Source organism: Mchenga conophoros, linkage group LG8 (genome assembly GCF_057382185.1).
Source record: "Mchenga conophoros isolate Kocher_MC1m ecotype Shallow Benthic linkage group LG8, M_conophoros_male_GT1.1, whole genome shotgun sequence".
Classification (NCBI taxonomy): domain Eukaryota; kingdom Metazoa; phylum Chordata; class Actinopteri; order Cichliformes; family Cichlidae; genus Mchenga; species Mchenga conophoros.
Window position 1 is genome coordinate 9,780,514 of NC_140533.1, and position 18,905 is coordinate 9,799,418.

General features: G+C 42.3%; 3 protein-coding genes across 4 annotated transcripts in view; all 3 read left to right on the forward strand.

Annotated features, from left to right (window-relative positions):
• Positions 1-723: 723 nt before the first annotated feature.
• On the forward strand, positions 724-1,182 carry LOC146568116 (phosphoinositide-interacting protein-like). The gene has a single exon (XM_085283350.1). It carries the CDS (start codon positions 875-877, stop codon positions 1,178-1,180), a length of 306 nt encoding a protein of 101 aa, XP_085139476.1. The 5' UTR covers positions 724-874; the 3' UTR covers positions 1,181-1,182.
• Positions 1,183-1,294: 112 nt separating this feature from the next.
• Positions 1,295-2,429, forward strand: LOC146568117 (transmembrane protein 238-like). Its single transcript, XM_085283349.1, has one exon. The coding sequence runs from the start codon at positions 1,442-1,444 to the stop codon at positions 1,934-1,936; it is 495 nt and encodes a 164-aa protein (XP_085139475.1). The 5' UTR covers positions 1,295-1,441; the 3' UTR covers positions 1,937-2,429.
• A 4,449-nt stretch (positions 2,430-6,878) lies between these two features.
• The window catches only part of snx29 (sorting nexin 29), a 145,144-nt gene continuing 133,117 nt past the window's right edge, over positions 6,879-18,905 (forward strand). For both annotated transcript variants that reach the window (XM_085283943.1, XM_085283944.1), the window contains exons 1-8: positions 6,879-7,278; positions 8,299-8,363; positions 11,038-11,090; positions 12,591-12,715; positions 13,384-13,564; positions 13,671-13,741; positions 15,394-15,651; positions 17,155-17,551. In XM_085283943.1, coding sequence (XP_085140069.1) covers positions 7,272-7,278; positions 8,299-8,363; positions 11,038-11,090; positions 12,591-12,715; positions 13,384-13,564; positions 13,671-13,741; positions 15,394-15,651; positions 17,155-17,551 — 1,157 coding nt within the window. In that variant the 5' untranslated portion in view covers positions 6,879-7,271. The remainder of the gene's footprint in view (positions 7,279-8,298; positions 8,364-11,037; positions 11,091-12,590; positions 12,716-13,383; positions 13,565-13,670; positions 13,742-15,393; positions 15,652-17,154; positions 17,552-18,905) is intronic.

An 18,905-nucleotide genomic window follows, 5' to 3' on the forward strand; every position in this document is an offset into this window, starting at 1 on the left:
TCAGGTCTCAGAGGAGACCGGAACACCATCCACCTTACATCAAGGAGGATTAGCTCGTACATCAGCAAGGAATAATCATGTGGCTTACATGGTTGAGGATTTATACAGACTATCTATCTATCTATATGTATGAACAGTTGTTTGCTCTAACATGTATTAGCCTTGTTTGCTTGTGCTGGATATGGCTCTGTGCTTGCAAAGCCATCCAGCTGTATCAGATGACATCCCCATTGTTAATGGGAATAATACCTATAATACCTAGCCTGTGCAGCAGCTGTCAGCAAGTAATAGTGCGTTGTGTGTGTGTGAGAGAGAGAGAGAGTGGAGAGGGTGGAGTATATCCAATATATGAAACTCTGCATTTCTTTGCAACATAATAATGTCAGAAACTGCAAGCATGCATAACATTCTACACACCATCTGATTCTTGTGACAATAAGCAGTTTTGGGTTGTTTTTTCCCTGCTTTCGAATAGACAGCCTTTGTTTTGGAAGTGTACTGTAACAAGATCGTCCTGACAGCAAGCTAATGAGAGGTGATGACATTGTTGTCATCAGGTGGGCTGCGACTGTCTGTCCTCACTCAGCTGTGTGGGTGTGGTGGCCCATCTGGAATTACAGCGTGTTCACGGGTTACTGAGCAGCAGATTAAGAGATGCATCAGGCAGTCACACACTTGGTCATCGTGCAGATGATACAACTCTTTCATGTGACTTTTGGGAGGTGCTGCATTCTTGACAGATGTCTGCATGGACTGAGAGAATGAACAGAACGGCTCGGGACTGATTTAAAGAAGACAATCGGTGTCCTGTTGAGGTCCACTTGCTATCATCTCCCTTCTCTGTACATCAAAGGTACAAGGCTTTGTTTCAACTATGGAAACTTCTTTTTCGGGTGACTTTGGGAGCCAGCGGTTGTACCCAGACACACAGCCAGCAGCTGCTGAAGGCCCGGGCCGTGCTTACCTCCACAAACCTATCATCGTGATTGTGATGGGATCTCTGATGTCTGTAGCAGGCGCAGTACTTTTACTGCTCCAGTACTCAGGGGTGACTGAAGCGTCCCGCTCTGTAGCCTCGGCCTGCCTGTCTTTAGGGCTGATGTTTGTGGCGATGGGGCTGGTGTGGGTCCCCATTCTGAAAGAGAAGGAAAGGCGGAAACGGATCAGCCAGGGGGCTTGAGCAGAAGATGGAAAAGACTTGATGATGTCAAAGATAAAATGCTATTAAATGCTCTTTATAGTGCTCTGACACATCCAGTACAGTCAAGCTGGTGTGGCTCTTGCTGATAATGGCCTGAGTACACTGTACTTTGACCGTGTCACAGCAGGTTGTTTTATGTTTCTCTCAGCGAGGATCAGACTTGATTGTCTTTGCTTTTACACCGGCTGCTAAAGTTTGGATTTTCTTCCACGTCTGGATAAACTCTTTGGATAAGTTATCATGTCAACACCTGTACAGGTGGAGCCCATCATGGAGAAGAGGTACGGAGGAGTTGGCCGCTGCAAGTGCTCATTTTGGTTCGCAGTGGCCCACGACATACTCGGTGTCTTGATTATAATGATTGGGGTGTTTGGAGGACTGGTTATCCACGATCTGTTTGTCTACGGCGGGGCCATTATCCTCTTCCTCAGCCTGATCTGGTGGGTGTTCTGGTACACGGGGAACATCGACGTGCCGCCGGAGGAGCTGGAGGACGACGTGGGCTTGACGAAGCAGAAGAACCGTGGACTGAGCCGGGCGGTGAGGCGCTTGTCTGATCGCCTCGCCAGCGGGATCAGGAACTCCTTCAGAAAGAGCGGCAGGCTGGTTAGACAGGGCCCCCCGGCCGACAACGGAGTTGTAAACGCCGGTGCAGATGTGTCGCTCTCTACAATCTACGACGGCACCCTGGCTTCTACTTCAAACGAATTTGTGAGAGAGACACTGTCAGTGTGAGCTGCTCCACGGCAGAACACAGAGACACGGACTGCGATCATTATATTTGCCTTTTGTTGAAAAGGATTTTGTGTTTGCTCTACCAACATGCACAACTAATGATTAGGTAACAATGAAGTGCTGCCCTGACAAGAGCCACATGATTGTACCTTGCTGATAAGATGCAAACTTTGCACACTATAACAGTGTTTTTACATGACACCGATTAAGAGACAACAGCCTCCTCACTTATCACTATTTCTGATATTATTCGCGTCACAGATTTTGACTGTAAATAGAAAATGAAAAGGTATATTGATAAATGTGTTACGGACAGCCTTTTATTGTAAAAGAACGGCAGTAGAAGTGTGCTAAACACGATCAGAGGAATGATGTGTGGTTTTTATGGTTTTTGTAACAAGTTAAATTTATAACATTTACTCAAATTAATATTTTATGTTAAAAAAGCTTCAATGTCGTCACCCAAAATAAACACATTGTAGTTTTGATGACACAGGAAAGTTCCATGCTTGTTTATGCGTCATGAAAGTGATAAGTCAAGCTAAGTTTAGATCATTCAGCTATTTGCTACCAGCTGTCTGGTTTCAGGTCCCCCTGTGTGCTTATATGTGTTGCAACAATCAATGGCCCTACATGGTAAATAAAATCGATCACAGATTGGCTTCAAACTAAGAACTTAGACCTTTTATAGAGGCACAGACAATAAATCAATAAACCATGTGACGGGATGACCCTAAGAAAGCGATTCAGCCCAGAGTGTGGTTCAACTGAAGCCTTGCAGTTATGAAGGTACACAAATTCTTTAACATTGTGCAGGTCTGACCTTCTGTCAAAGAAGGTTTTGTTACAAATATAAGACGACTTATTATGACTTTCCACATTTTTTTTCGTATGTTACAGTTACAGTAGTACAGACGTGGACAAAATTGTTGGTATCCTTCGGTCAATGAAAGAAAAACTCACAATGGTCACAGAAATAACTTTAATCTGACAAAAGTAATAATAAATAAAAATTCTATAAATCTTAACCAGTGAAAGTCAGACATTGCTTTTTCAACCATGCTTCAACTGAATTATTTAAAAAAAAATAAATGCATGAAACAGGCCTGGACAAAAATGATGTTACCCACAACTTTTATATATTTTGTTGCACAACCTTTTGAGCCAATCACTGCAACCAAACGAATCCTGTAACTGTCAGTGAGACTTCTGCAACTCTCAGCAGGTATTTTGGCCCACTCCTCATGAGCAAACTGCTCCAGTTGTTTAGGTTTGAAGGGCACCTTTTCCAGACTGCATGTTTCAGCTCCTTCCAAAGATGCGCAACAGGATTGAGGTCAGGGATCATAGAAGGCCACTTTAAAATAGTCCAATGTTTTCCTCTTAGCCATTCTTGGGTGTTTTTAGCTGCTTGTTTTGGGTCATTGTCCTGTTGTAAGACCCATGACCTGCAACTGAGACCAAGCTTTCTGACACTGGCCAGCAAATTTCTCTCTAGAATCCTTTGATAATCTTGAGATTTCATTGTACCCCGCACAGATTCAAGACACCCTGTGCTGCAAAGCAGCCCCAGAACATAACTGAGCCTCCTCCATGTTTCACATTTGGGACAGTGTTCTTTTCTTGATATGCTTCATTTTTCCGTCAGTGAATATAGAGCTGATGTGCCTTGGCAAAAAGTTCAATTTTTGTCTCATCTGTCCACAGGACATTCTCCCAGAAGCTCTGTGGCTTGTCAACTGTAGTTTGGCATATTCCAGTCTGGCTTTTTTATGATTTGTTTTCAACAATGGTGTCCTCCTCGGTCGTCTCCCATGTAGCCTACTTTGGCTCAAACAACAACAGATGGTGTGAACTAACACTGATGTTCGTTGAGCATGAAGTTCAGCTTTGATCTCTTTAGAAGTCTTTCTGGGCTCTTTTGTTACCATTCGGATTATCCGTCTCTTTGATCTGTCATCAATTTTCCTCCTGCAGATCTTAAATTTCTGAATGACATGTGCAACTGTAGTCACAGGAACATCTAGCTGCTTGGATGATTTATGATTTTGATTTTCTTTCTAATCACCTGAGACAACTCTTTCCTTTGCTTCCTCTGGTCCATGTTAAGTGTGGTACACACCACGTCACCAAACAACACAGTGACTATCTGGAGTCCTATATATAGGCCCACTGACTGATTACAAGATTTTAGACACCTGTGATGCTGATTACTGGACACATTATTTTCATTCTTTTCTAGGGGTACCATCATTTGTGTCCAGGCCTGTTTCATGCATTTATTTTTTTAAATAATTCAGTTGAAGCATGGTTGAAAAGCAATGTCTGACTTTTACTGGTTAAGATTCATAGAATTTTTATTTATTATTACTTTAGTCAGATTAAAGTTATTTCTGTGACCATTGTGAGTTTTTCTTTCATTTACCGAAGGGTACCAACAATTTTGTAAACGTCTGCAGATGCTTACATTAAACATACCCAAAGTTTGAAAAAGGTTGCTGAGCATACGGACAAGTTATCACTATGAGCAAAAGAAAAGGTGCTCTGAACGCTCGATATCAGGTGTGTTTCTTTCTTTTCTTTCTACTACTGGCTAAAAACATCTTTAATATGGTCATTTGAGTAATGGCTGTGAGGACAAACCTGTTGTTTAGAACTTTTTTTTATTTGGACGAGCCAATCAGAAGAAAGAAGACTTAAAGCTAAAACAGCTTCTTTTAGAGGATGGTGTGAAGAGCTGCACTAAGGCTCAGTATAAGACAAAGAAGATGTTTTTTTCTTTTAACTGTGAAAAAAAAATACTGAGTTGGACATGAGCGTAGGTTTCCAGTAACTTTTTACATTGCCAATATCTTATTTTGTAAGCGATTCTACTTGAGTTTTGTTAGCTCGAAGATCTACTTCAGACATGACTGAAGATTTACCTCTTCTTGGATAAAAAACAAAGCCCAGAGTAAATGACTGGGCTGGAGAGCTGTTAAATGCCACCAACACCTCCTCCTTTATCCAAAAAACCTACAGCGATCACCTCCCAGTGTTTCGACTCCCAGTTATCTTTTGGTCCAGGACCAGCTGTGAGCTCATAAACTCTGTTCAAAGTATGAATTTCAGGGTGCTAAACTCTGAACCACCCATGTTAAATCAAATAATAATAATAATACTGATATCATGTTAATCATACACAAGTAGTAATACCATAAATTAGTATGTTGGTGCTCGTTTTGCCATGTTATTGTCCCAGACTCTCTGTCCACCTGCCTAAACACATACCCTGATTTGCTATAAAACATATAATAGGCACAGTCAAAGATAAATGCAGTTATGGAGTCTTCTGAGTCATAGAACCATGAAAGTCTATCATTGTGAACCTTTGTTGCAGGCTGAATGTCAAACATGCAAGAGTAGTTTTTTTATGACAGCTGAAGTTGATCATTACATCAGGTCCTTCAGACTTTTTAGCCGTGCATACATAAAATCTGTAAATTCTTTCACATGACTCGTGTTCACAAGACTGCATACAGCATTTGCTCCACCTGACACTGCATGGCCTGCAATAAGTGGCTATGTGGAATTTTCATCTCTCCCCAGTGCTGTCCTCAGGTAAGTCTCATATTCAATCATCAGTTTTGCTTGATACTTTTTAGATGCCAGTTTACATAGCAGTTTAACTGTTTATTCATTCTACAAACACCTGGGTATTTACAGTATGTGCTTAGTTGATGTCAGCTGATACAAATGCAGCAGTTTAAACTAGAAACAAGGTTACTGTTAACCTTGCAAAGTAGAGCACCACAGGATGTGGTGATCGAATGTACTTTATTAAAGTGCATTATTAATGTACTCTTACTTTATTCAAGTATTTCTATGTTTTCGTGTTTTCTCCTACTGCTGTTAGTACACTCAAAAAAATCTGTTGTTGGATGAACACAATTTAATCATGGCACCCTTTTTGCACACAATTTAACCAAGTACAATAAACCATTTTCTTTTGCTTATACCCCACTGCATTACGGGTATAGATATTGTTCTTTGGACTCCATACCACTTATTTTAAAGCTTTAGTTGGTTATTCTTGTCGTAAGAGATCTATTTTACAGTCATGTGAAAAAGAAAGTTTTATGTGCGCCCAATGATTCGATAACTTGTAGAACCAGTTTTATCAGCGATTACATGAAGCAACTGTTTTCTGTATTGCTTTATGAGGCTGTCACACTGGAGGAGTTTTCATTAATGCACGGCACTCTTAAGGTGGCACCACAGCATTTCAGGGGTGCTGAGGTCTGGACTGAAATAACTGGGTCATTGGAGCACATTCATTATTTAGTTTTCCAGCCGTTCTGTTGTAGATTTGCTGCTGTGTTTGAGATCATTGCTTTCTTGCACGAACTGATTTTGGCTGAGCTTTAGCTTGAAAACTACCCTCTGAAAACTTTTCTTTTTTCATGTGACCTTATGATCCTGCGGTGGACTAGTTTCTGCAGGCACCTTGTTGGCCAACAGCACCTGAAGCAGCCATTGTTAACACGGACCCCACCCAAACCTGAACTTGCTTCTGCTGCATGTTAACATCCTGTTAAAAGGGAGTTTTTCCTTCCCACTGTCGCCAGGTGCTTGCTCATAGGGGATACATATGACTGTTGGGATTTTCTCTGTATTATTATGGGGTCTTTACCCTACAACCATTGTTGTGATTTGGGGCTATATAATTAAAACTGAATTGAATTAGGGACATCTCTGGGGGAAAACCAGCTTGTGCACCCTTGTGGCAGGGCTGGTGTAAAACGTTTTCTACACTTTTGATTTCAGATAAAATATTTAATGCTTTTTACGTCTGTTTCAAACGCTAGAGTTATATTACAAAAGACTACAACTCCCACTTCCGCTTAGCCGTCATATGACGACTGTGTGTTTTGTCATGTGACCCTGGCGCTGCTATGTCAGTCCTCCGTTTCCCTTTTTCGCAGTGTCGCAGGCAGCAAACCGAAAACAGTCCGTTTCTGTCCGAAACGGCCCAACACACCTTAGACCCGTCCTGTAGCTGGTTAGAAAACACACTCCGGTTCGTGCTTGTCGCACTTTACCCGTGTATTTGGCTGTGTGCAACTCCTACATGTCAGAGTGGTAGACTCACAGCTCTGCAGCTTACCGGCAGGCCTCGCTGTTCACCGACTAAGCATCAGTCCTCACGCCGCCCTTGGGTGGGTCCGGCTCGGCCAAAGAGACAGCATGGTCCCGGTGCATCGCTAGCCTCTTGTGATTAAAGGCGACATCAAGGGATGAATGGTATCAGTGGGGAAGTGTTTAGCTTGGATGCTACTGGAGTCTGTTTATAAGGATGAACGGTAAGATTTGCTGTTTCACTGCTTTCTGTTTCTTACCCATAAAATCACAACATGTCAAATCACGCCTGCAGGAGATTGCTCAGAAACTTGGCGAGACTTTCTAAGTTTCATTTGGGGGCCTTTTAGTTGGTTTCCATAATGTCTGATATTGTTCGACACATGGCTTTCCCCCCTTTTTGCTAGCTTTGTTGAAACGATAGATCGAGGTCAAGAATGCTCCAGGAAAACGAAGCAGTTCCGCACAATGTAAGTGGGGTTTCTCAGGAATGAAAGTGTTAAAACTGTCTTATTTTTGCAAATGTTTCCAGTGTGTAAACAACTGGAAACCCCATAATGCTTAGGCCAACTGTGACTGAAAGCTGGAAAGCACCTAATAGTTTTTATATGAGGGAAGTATGCTTGAAGTCTCTGGAAAGCCTTGAAGCTTATGGTAAGAGGTGTGTGTTTAACAAGCTCCTGGCCTAAATTCACAGGTAAACAAGCTGGTGGATGAAAGTAACTTAAGTCCCTTTGCAAACTCACAGGTGCTCCAGAGGAAACACATGACCGGGGAGCTGCTCCAGTGGGTTGGCAGCTCTTCGATGACTTAAAACCTTTGAGACAAGGAGCATCATCATTGCCATTGTGAATATGCTGTCTGGGCTGCAGGGTTAATGATTACTAATGTTGATTCGTCTGCTATTTTTTTCTGGATAATTCACTCAGCCCATAAAATGTTAATATAAAACATTGTTCCACAGTGCTTCTAGAGGTTAAAGAATCCTCACAGTACCCTGTAATATTAACGTCCATAGGCGCTTCCTGTCGCAGTTGGAGCTCAGCAGTCCTTAAACGCAGAACTTCGCAGTCAGTTTTGATTATTTATGTTGATTCCGAGCAGCCATTACTTGCCACACAACTTCATTTCCTTCTTCATTGTCATGAATAATGAATGGAGTAACGATAAATGATGGGAAATTTAATCTGTGGCAACGTCATTTTCCTCATTCCTCTTGTTTTTGTTTGTGTTACCCTCCGCAGGCACCCAGCAGACTGATACAAAGAGGCAGAACCTCCTGGAGAGGCTGCTGGATGCTGTGAAGCAGGTGAGCTACCGGTTATCTGGACGTTCTTTATGCTGGAGACGAGAAATTATCATCAGTGCTGCAGTCCACATAGACTGAGCGAGGTTTAATAATTTTAAGCCTCTGCTTTTATGGTCAGGAAATCAGCTCACATTAAATGTGTGACTAGTTGTGAGTGATCTTTTCTTTGGAACAGGCTTTTTTTAAATTCCCGGTCAACATTTTTGTGGTGACTGAATTTGTTACAGTTCCTTCTATCTCCCTTTCTATAAACACAATGGAGGAAGTAAAACCGAGTTCTGTTGACGGCCTCTGTAACCCAATATTCTGTAGAACAAAGTTAAAAACATGGGTAGAGTCCTACCTAAAAGAACACAATGACCATGAATACAAACCCCATTCCAAAAAAGCTGCGGTTGTTTGTAAAATATGAATAAAGACAGAGTCAAACCTAGGATGCTTAATTGAAAGTAGTTGAAAAACATGAAAAAATATATACCGTAATTCCCGGACTACAGAGCGCACCTGATAAAAAGCTGCATGCTCTAATTTTAGAAAGAAAATCAATTTTGTACTTGTACAGGCCGCACCCGATTTTAAGCTGTATGCGTTTCACTTGTAATATGAGATATTTACACAGAAATATTACACGTGAGGCTTTTTAATGTTTAATTTAATCCGTAAGGTAACATAAACGTTATGCTAACATACAAAAATACATACTGCAAATGCTTTTTTTCCTCGAACAGCGCTACCTTTAAGTATACATACGTATCAGTAACACACAAATTACGTTGCTTATGGTTTTTTTACGGAACAGTGCACAAACAACATTACAACATCTCTTAACAACCGGTAAAAATATATACCGAATATATACTACTTATCAATTTTATTGGTCTACTGTTACCAGGCAAAATGTTTTTGGCTGCATGAAAAAAAAAAATGCATTAGCTGCACGTCAGTATAAGCCGCAGTGTTCACAGTGTGGGGAAAAAGTAGTGGCTTATGACCCGAAAACTACGGTACACGTTAGGGCTGTGCGATATGACCAAAATCTCATATCCCGATATAGGAATTTTATCGTCCTGATAACGATATAAATCACAAAAATGTAACATTTTCTGTAAATTCTGTGAATCTCGGGCAGCTCGTCTTGCAGGAAGTGTTTCCAGCTGCGCGTCATGTAGCTGGAGTCGAGTGTTTTAACAGATGCATGAAACGATACATTTTTAGACGTAAGTTGTAAAGGCCGCTGTTTTCTTTGTGAGTATTTATTACACGGCGTGCTGCAGGGAAAAGCCTGTTCTAACGTTTGAGTCTAAGGTTTATTTTTTAGCACCTGGCGGCTCTTTTTTTTAATTCTCATCCGTAAATAATCTGCTCTTTCACGTGATTCCGTTTATTTTGAAAAGTCTCAACAGGATCTTGAGCTTTATTGTGAAAGGTTTATGTGGAACATAAACAAGCGGACACCGATGTTACCATCCTTGTTGCTAACGACAACGCATAAAAACAGGCGCTTGTCCGTCTGTAGTGTGGTTATATTAAATATAAGAGAAAGAGAGAACTTTAAGAAGTTAATATAGCCGCTACAGTGACCATCAAAACGATGAAAAAATATTGCCGTAAACAGTTTATTTTGCAACACCAGGAAACAAACGATAGCGCAAAATGAAACGATAGATGTTTTTATATCATCATCCGATATATATCGTTATATCGAACAGCCCTAGTACACGTTTTGTATTAAATGCCAGGAATCAGTTTCAAAAAGCTGGCACAGGACCAATAAAAGACTGAAAAACTCTCACAAATGTGCTCTATTTTTGTTCTGTTTTTACTCTAGTGTGACTAAAATGATCGGTGTCTTTCATAAGTGAAGATGTAGGAAGCTTCTCCACCCTGTTCATAGTTATTCCTTATTTTATTTGGTGCCACATATGGTGCCGTCCGGGCGAGGTCTTTGCCAGAGAAGGCCGTACCTGTTTGACTGACAGTGCCAGATCACGTCCTCCCTGTCTCATAACAGCAGGGCTGCACAGTGTGGTTGCATTTAAAACATGTCCGTTTAGCAGCTGAAGTCCCACATTAAGCAAATATATGGAAATGAAATATACTGTTTCACTGTCTACACAGCAGCTGCTGCTCTCAATTCCGAAATGGGTGCGGAGTGTTTTTCGATTTTTATCTATACCTTACAGAGTGTTTCAACTCATTTTGACACGGGATACTTTTTAACGTCCGAGGAGAAAAAAAACCCTTAACTCTTATTCTACTGGATCGGGTTTGGCTTGATGCTTTGAGGGAAGATGAAACTGCATGTACGGTATCGGAGCTGGGCTGGACTCTGACACTGTGTCAAATGTAAATATCAAAACTGAGACCAGTGCTGCCAGTCAGACAAGCTTCCTTCTCAGGTTTGCAGCACCAGCCAAGCCCCTACAGTTAATTCTTGAAGGTCAGATCAGAAACACAGTTTGACCTTTAAATCATTTTCTGTAATTCCTTTATTTTGTCTGTAACCTTGTAACCACAGGCCAGGAGATGTAGCACAGATACCCTCTGTAGTGTCCGTAGAGGACTAAAGGAGGACCCGATCTGCAATTTAAGGCTTTGAAAAGTGCTGTTAGACTTTTTTAACTTAGCAGACATACATGAAGAAAAAAAAAGCAATTTCCTCATATCTTCCCAGTGCCAAATCCGCTTTGGAGGAAGAAAGGAGATCGCCACAGACTCAGACAGCAGGTAAGAGGAGCTGCCTGTTACCCAGAAATTCTTTTGCTTTATCACGATGGTTATTTATCATTCTAAAAGGTGCTTTGTTTTACGTGTGGAGCTCCAGGTCATAGATGATGTAGTGCTTTAGGCTCCAGTATGTGCTCGCGCTACCTCCAGCTTTTTCAGTGCAGCGATCTGGCTGTACGCCCAGCTTTGAGGGTCACTTTCTAAACAGCAAAATCATTTTTTTAGATGGAAAATAATTGTTGTTTTTTGTTGTTGTTGTTGTTGTTTTCGGTCTGAGAGCTTTAGCAGACTTTCCATCATATCCGAGCAGTGAGAATGTTCTCCTTTGTGATGTTAATGGTGGCTATGTAAGAAAAATGATGTACCAACTTTGTTTCATTAGAGCTTCACGCTGAGAGAGAATACTATTGATTCATGTTCTGTGCTGCTCAGATCTCATTTTCAGCTCTGAGTACTGGTTTTTAAGATTCAATATTATGTCCGCCTTGTAGATGAAGAGCATTTATAAAAGACTGGTTAGTGGCACTAATGCACCTGTTTTTAAAACTGCGTGCTAGTAGTAGGATGAATGACCTGTCTCCTCTCTAGGTCAGAGGATGCTGTAGCCACGACTTCCAAAAGGAATTTGTTTTTACTGTATGGTCCACAGTATAGTTTTCCACCTCTCCTCAGTTCATCTTAAAGTTGGCGACCAGTACCGTGATGCATGGTATACCCAGCAGAAAAGGACCCCCCTCCCCGTCATCACATCATAATAGTAGAGCTGGAAAAAGTGTGTGGCAGTGACCAGCTGGTTGCAGCACAAACGGCGCTTTAAATGTAAAACTGTGATGTTACCGTGCCCCTGCTCGGCAGATGGCCTCCACAATCCAGCGAGAGGGCCTCTGCTTACAGAGAACTTTGCCTCTGGCAGAACTAACAAAACAGAAAAACACATAGTCGGAGTACATTCAGTATAGGTGCGTAGCGCAAACATGGGACACAAGGGAATGTCGCTTTCTCTCATTCTCGGACACTAAAGCTCAGAAAGTTCAGGAGCTAAAAGGGCGGAGAGTTGAAGCTGCAGAGATAACCTCAGGTAAAGCTGCCACATTAGGGTCTTGGAGAGCTCAGTAGAAAAGGGATACACAAACAGAGCCTGGAGGTCATCCAGAGAAGGCGTGTGAGAGCTACTGCAGTCTTGTATGAGAGAAATCTTATATCTATAGTAGATTTATGAGATTCAAATGTGAGGCCAAATCCCATAAAGTGAAGCTGGGTTTAACCTCAGGCCTTTCAGACTATCTGCATTAGGAGAATCATTTGATATGTGATGCACTCAGTTAATTGAACATTAACATTAACATGGATTAGTTGTAGTTTCATCTGAATGTACAGCCAAAGCAACATTTCCAGTGCAGCATAAAAAGCACAGCAGGGTGAACTGGGCTGTTCTGACTATTAGGCGACACCCCCACCCGCTTGTCTTCATGTTATCCTAACCTGTCTTTGTCTCTGCAGGGTGATCTGTCTGTGCGCACAGTTTGAAGCGGTGCTGCAGCACGGTCTGAGGAAGAGCAGAGGTCTGGCCCTCACAGCTGCTGCTCTCAAACAGGCCGCAGGCTTCAGCAGCAAGACTGAAACAGGTACGCCAGGTTCCCGTACGGCTGTGAAATTGTGGGTTTAGACTTGAAAAGTGGAGCAGAAACTTCACTTTAGCCCTCTGTGACCTTGGATAAGCAGGCTTGCGGAAGGTATCCTTAAAAACTACAACCACACAGCTTATTCTGTGGAATATTAAGACAGTGTTGCTATTGAGGACAAATGCGTGACTTCTGTCATGTATATCTATTACCATATGCAATGCTTTTCTGTATTTCACAGGCAGTTAGAAGACAGGATTGTGCCTGAACCTGAGGATTTAGAGCTTACTAATGAAGCTAGGGCCTCTGACAATGCTAGAAATACAATAATAGCCAGAGTTTCAATTTTCTCTGAGGTCACATGGTGATTGTATGCAAACCAGCAGCATAACGCTCATCCCTATTAATTACCACACCTCAGAAAACACAACATTAAAACAGACCTAGTTTGAGTTCTGAGGAGAGAACAAAGGATGGAGACGGTCGGGATGGAGCTGTGTGAGTGGTGCGTGAAGGGTCCCCTCTTCTGTTAATGAGAGGGGGGATGTGCTGAGAGAGTCTTTTGCAGCTTCTTTTCTGCCCTTTTGAACTCTTACTTAACTCCAGAGCAGTTGTTTTTCACAATGGAGGTGGAGCTTATTCTTCCTCTTTCCTTTTGTCCCGCTCGCTAGAGTTGACTTTCTGGTTCTACGTGAAGGAGCACCTGAACCGCCACGAGCTCCAGCGGTTTTACTCCCTGCGCCAGATCTCCTCAGAGCTCGGCCGAGGTCGTGCCTGGCTGCGCTGCGCCCTCAATGAGCACTCGCTGGAGCGCTACCTGCACACGTTGCTGGCTGACCGCCCCCGTCTCGGGTTAGTGACAAGCCCCCTCGTCAGTTATGCTCCGCACACATTTTCTCAGCTAGGTGGGATTTTTTCTTTCTTTTTCGCTTGTTTATAGATCTTTTGTGTTTTCTAGATCTTACTATGAAGACTGGGCTTTTGTGCTTGATGAAGAGAGAGCTAGTATGCTTCCCACCATGGCTGCAGGTGAGCTTGTGTTTTGGCATTAAATTATTGGTGGTAAACACACTAAACAGCTTGCTGACACAGCAGGAGAGTATAGGGTTCAAACTTTAATACAGACTTTCAGCACTGTGCAAAAGTCTCGAGTCACCCAGGAAGTTCTTGTAATCGGATTTTTGATCAGCCATACGTCATCATTTCACAAGCATCTGATTGGTAACAGCTTCATTTTTCAGCATGAACATGATTTCAAACACACCTCCAGTACATATAAAGCATACCCGGATAGAAAAACGCATAACAGGACACTATCAGCCATGGATTGGCCTCCCCAGAGCCCGGGCCTAAACATGTCTTGACAGAGAACAGAACAAAAGGCAGCCAACATCCAAAGAAGAGCTTTGAATGTCCTTTAAGAAGCCTGGAGAACTATTCCAGAAGACCAATAAGCTGTACTGTTCTGCTCAGTATTAGTTTGCTCCATTTAACAATAAAGGTGATCATACCAAGTTTTCATTTTCATGCTCATGATAATTGTAAAAATTATTTTTTCAAGCAAAATATAAAGAAATGAGGAGTGGTGCAAGACTTTTGCACAGTGCTTTATGAGTTGGTTATAAGTTAAGCTTAAGTAACATAAGTGGAAGCAACTCAAACTGTTAAAGCTGGATGTAGCCACTCTGACATCAGACAGTAGCCTCTTTACTGCCACCTGAATATTAGCATTTTGGCTAAAGCTATTTAGTTGCAGACAGAAGGCTCTAGGTAGCTTGAATGCATCCACAGACTGTATGCCTGCATAGCCCAAACACATCTGCATACATTTCACCACAGCTTAAAACAAAGCACCAACTTGTTGGATGGCCTGTTGGTGTAATTAGCCACACAGCAGGGCATATTATGTCTGATAAACAAGGTTAAAAAGGTCAGCTCAGCGACTCAGATAATGCCTAACAGGCAGCCAGGGAGCTACGGATGTCCATGTCAGCTCCCATCCGGCATTCAGATTGTTGGAGACTCATAAAATAAAACTCCACTCTAGGACGTGCAGTTTGCTGCATTTCCACACTGGTTTCGTTTTTCAGCTTCTTCTGTGGCCCCTCTCATACAACTAAGCCCGAGGTTTAAAATTCCCTTTTAAAATATGGTCCTTTTGCTGGGCTATATTTGTTGCCCCATTATTAGAATTTACACACTGGAAGATTTAAATTCAGCCAACTTATGGCTGCATTTTTAGTCTTTAAATGTTGTGTTCTCGTGTGTTACTAACCACACTCAGTCTCTCTGAAATGACTTCACACAAACGGAGCCGCTGTAAAACACAGGAAACTGACTGACTTTGCACTTTACTTGTTAAGCATGAGTGGGTTTTTGCTGACAGTTTAAGCTCCGACCCCATTTATGTTAATGGGCGCACTGGTGCTGTTGAACTATTGATGAGCACAACTCGGATGAAAACAAACCATAAAATTATTTAGAATGTAAACCACTGATCTTGTGCCAGAGCATTTCTCCTCTCTTCTTCTTCTTCTTCTTCTTCTTTTTTACATCTCGGGCAGATTTGGTGTGTGCACCCAGAAATACTTAGCAAGCACAAAGAAAGTTCAAAAGCTTCATGTGTTCTAGTGGAACTAAAGTACATTTCACTTCCTTCTCTCTCCATCTGCTGTGCTCAGGTTTGAACTCCATTCTGTTTGCCATCAACATTGACAACAGCGACCTGAACGGCGCCGTAACACGCGGAGGGTCCTCAGTGTCGCACCTCCTCAAGGAGTCCACGCAGGGCATCGGCAGCCTGTGGAAAGAGTCCACTCAGGGGGTTAGCAGCCTGCTGCGAGAGATCGGCACAGCCACAGCTGTGGTGCCTGGCTTCACCCCTAAAGTGGATGGGGCCTCCGACCCACTCCCTGTGGTGCCACGCAGCACCTCTGCTGGTAGGGCAACAGCAGTGTTTGACTTGCTCTTATATGCAAGAAACTGGTGATTTTTTTTTTAGTTTTGCACTTGATTGATCCAAACACTTTCTGTTTATTTGCTTTGTTTTAGTATTGCAGTATATGTGTTTTTGTAAGTGTCACAAAACCAGCAAAAAGCAACATATGGCTCAGTTTGTGCTTCCATAATGGATGCTTAAACAAGGATGCAGCTCGAGGCATCTGCAGCAGAGAAGAATCCCACCGTGAAGTCTGACCTCATTTAGAAGTCTGCCCCAGTCTGTCCCGTCGGGGGGAAACTCACACCATTTTCTCTCCATATGTTCTCCTCAACGGGACTAAAGCGCCTTTAGACTTTTAACTGTGCGCTGCTGAAACTTTCTGCTGAAATGAATGTAAATGAAATTCTAAGCTGCTGCGCCGGCTCCTCTGAGTGGGAAAGCCTATTCAGATTATTCACCGCTAGAAGACTTGCTAATGCACAGCCAGCCTCTTTGGCTCTGAGAGGAAGGAGACAGACTTTCTTTTATCGTCATTCATCTGTTCCTCACAAAAGCCTTCGAAATGACGATAATTGCTTAACAGTCATCATGAGTCTAGCATATCAGCTACTTTCCAAACGAGGAGGAAAAACCAAAGCCAGTGTTGGTCTCAAGTATGAAGACACGGCGCCAGGAAATTCATCACTTTTGTCAGCAGAGGCAGAATCGGCAGATAATACACATAATTGTTTTTTTTTTCCTCATTATGCACAGTTGAGGATGGATAGAAGTGCACATGTTCTGTAATTTGCAAACAGGACTGCTCCCAATTCTGTTGCCAGTCCTCTCCCTCTCTCCTCTCAGTCCAATTTTTGAGTTTTGCATTGCACAAATACCAGTTAAAAGCACTTAAACTAAACTGTAAACAGTTCTTTCACCTTACACTTAAATCATGAATGCAAAATCTGCAAAAGCAGCTGGTAATCGCAGTGTGCTACGTTGATAACATAGACTGTATATAAAAGATAGATGCGCTCTGGTTGCAAAGAGATTATATAGAGGTCTATGAGAAAACAAGCCGACTTCTCGTTCAGTCTATGACATCGGTAAACATTTTTCGTCTCGGTCAAGTGTTTCAACCATTATTGAATAGGTGATGACCTTAAATTTTTCATGCAGTCTTCGACCTCTGGCCAAAATACTCAGTTTGAGGCATCAAATGGGACTTCACTGATCAGTGAGCGGCATCACAGTAGCTACAGCTTGTAATCCATAGATATTTTAGTGCTGATTTTTTAGCTTTTACTGCTTTCTCTATAGAAGATGAATAAAATGACTGTTATGTGTCCTGTGTCTCAGTTATTACACATGATAAAAATGTCAGTATGCAGGTTATCTAAGTCTAAGTTAGCGTTTTAATCTTTTAAGCATTACAGCTGTTTGTAAGATGAAAGTATAAACCTTAAAAATATATAAGTTTTTGTTCACTCCTTTGTAAAAAGAAATATATTTTTCCACCCAGACTCAGGGCTGAGGAAGGAGCGGCGGAAGAAAAAGAAGATCACCAACATCATTTCCTTTGATGATGATCTGGATGGAGGAGCTGAGGATGAGGAGGACGGGGAAGACGACTCCCAGAAGATTGGCGGGATGAGGAAAAGTCACACCGCTCCTGCTCAGAGCAGTGTGGAGGAAGGGATTGACCCTTTGGAGCCGGTCTTCTCGGAGTCGCTTGCCCAGAATGGCATGTCTGAGCCGGGCATAGTCAACTGGGTGGGGTCCCCGCATCCCTGCCGCACACCTCCCATAACGGCGCCTCCGCTGCCTGACACCAAGAGTGTAGACAACGAGGAGGAAGAGGAGGAGATATATAAGCCTAGAGCACAAACCCAAGAGGAAGAGAGGATACCGAGTGATCAGTAAGTGAAAAGAACCGAAGTAGACTAGTAGTAGTTGTACTTTAGACTCTGGTGCTCACAGCAGAAAAAATATATTTGAGAAATTCAGCAAAAAGCAGCATGTGAGCAGTTTGAATGCAGGAGATTTCTTCTTTCTGCGTGCAGCTCGCTAACATTACATTTGAGCTGAAGGACTGTTGACTGTCACACTGTCATGAGCATAAGCCTTTCGTCACAGCTAGATGCATCGCTGCTCCTGCACGGTGATCCGGCTGCGGGTTGTTTAGTTTTGGTAGAAAATAAAAATAGTTCGGGTCATGATCATGACTTCTGGAAAGAGAGATCGGTGCCCTTTTTCTGTAATTGTTTTCTACAAAACTTGCCATCTACAGACCAGAAGAAAATTACTTCAGTTAGATTGCATTTTTATACTTTTAGCACTCAATTTTAAATGTATGTATAAAATGTATGCATGTATAATACCACAAAAAGATATAGAATTTATTTATACCAAAGGTTTTCAAACTGTGAGCCGCGCCTTCCCAGGGTGGCGGAGACGTACATGAACAGCAGAAAGTTCTAATTTGTAGTTTTCAAATAGATACACATTCCCCAGCCACTTTATTAGGCACACCTTGCTGGTCCTGAGCTGGATCCCTTTTTCAACTTGAACTGTCTTCAATCTTCATGGCAGAGATTCAGCAAGGTGCTGGAAACATTCCTCAGAGATTTTGGTCCATATTGACTTGACAACATCACACTGTCGGCTGCACATGTGGAGTACACTGAGCTCACTGTCATGTTCAGCTAATGGGTTTGAGATGATTTGAGGTGGTGCGTTATCCTGCTTGAGTTGAGCATCAGAAGATGGTGCACTGTGGTCGAACAGAGATGGACATGGTCAGAAACAATACTCGGGTAGAGAGTTATTAAATTAAATTATACCACCACCATCATCACTCTGAACCCTTGATACCCCATGGTTTTATGTCAAATTCTGACTCGCACATGCAAACATTGAGCAGTTAATCGAGACTCAACAGACCAGGCAACTTTTCCAGTCTCATATTGTCCAGTTTTGGCAAGCCTGTGTTAATTGTAGCCTCAGTTTCCTGTTTTTAACTGACAGTAGTGGCAGCTGGTGCAGTTATTGCTGCTTTTGTAGTCCATCTGTAGGCTGGACAGAGTGGTTACTGTTGTAGAGAAATGCCACTGGATGATTATTTCCTCTTTTTTGGACCGTTCTCTTTAGATTCTAGAGGTGGTTGTGTGGGAAAGTCCCAGCAGATCAGCAGTCTCTGAGTTAGTCAAACCATCATTTGGCACCAACAACCCTGCCACATTCAAAGTCACTTAAATTATCTTCTGCCCCAGA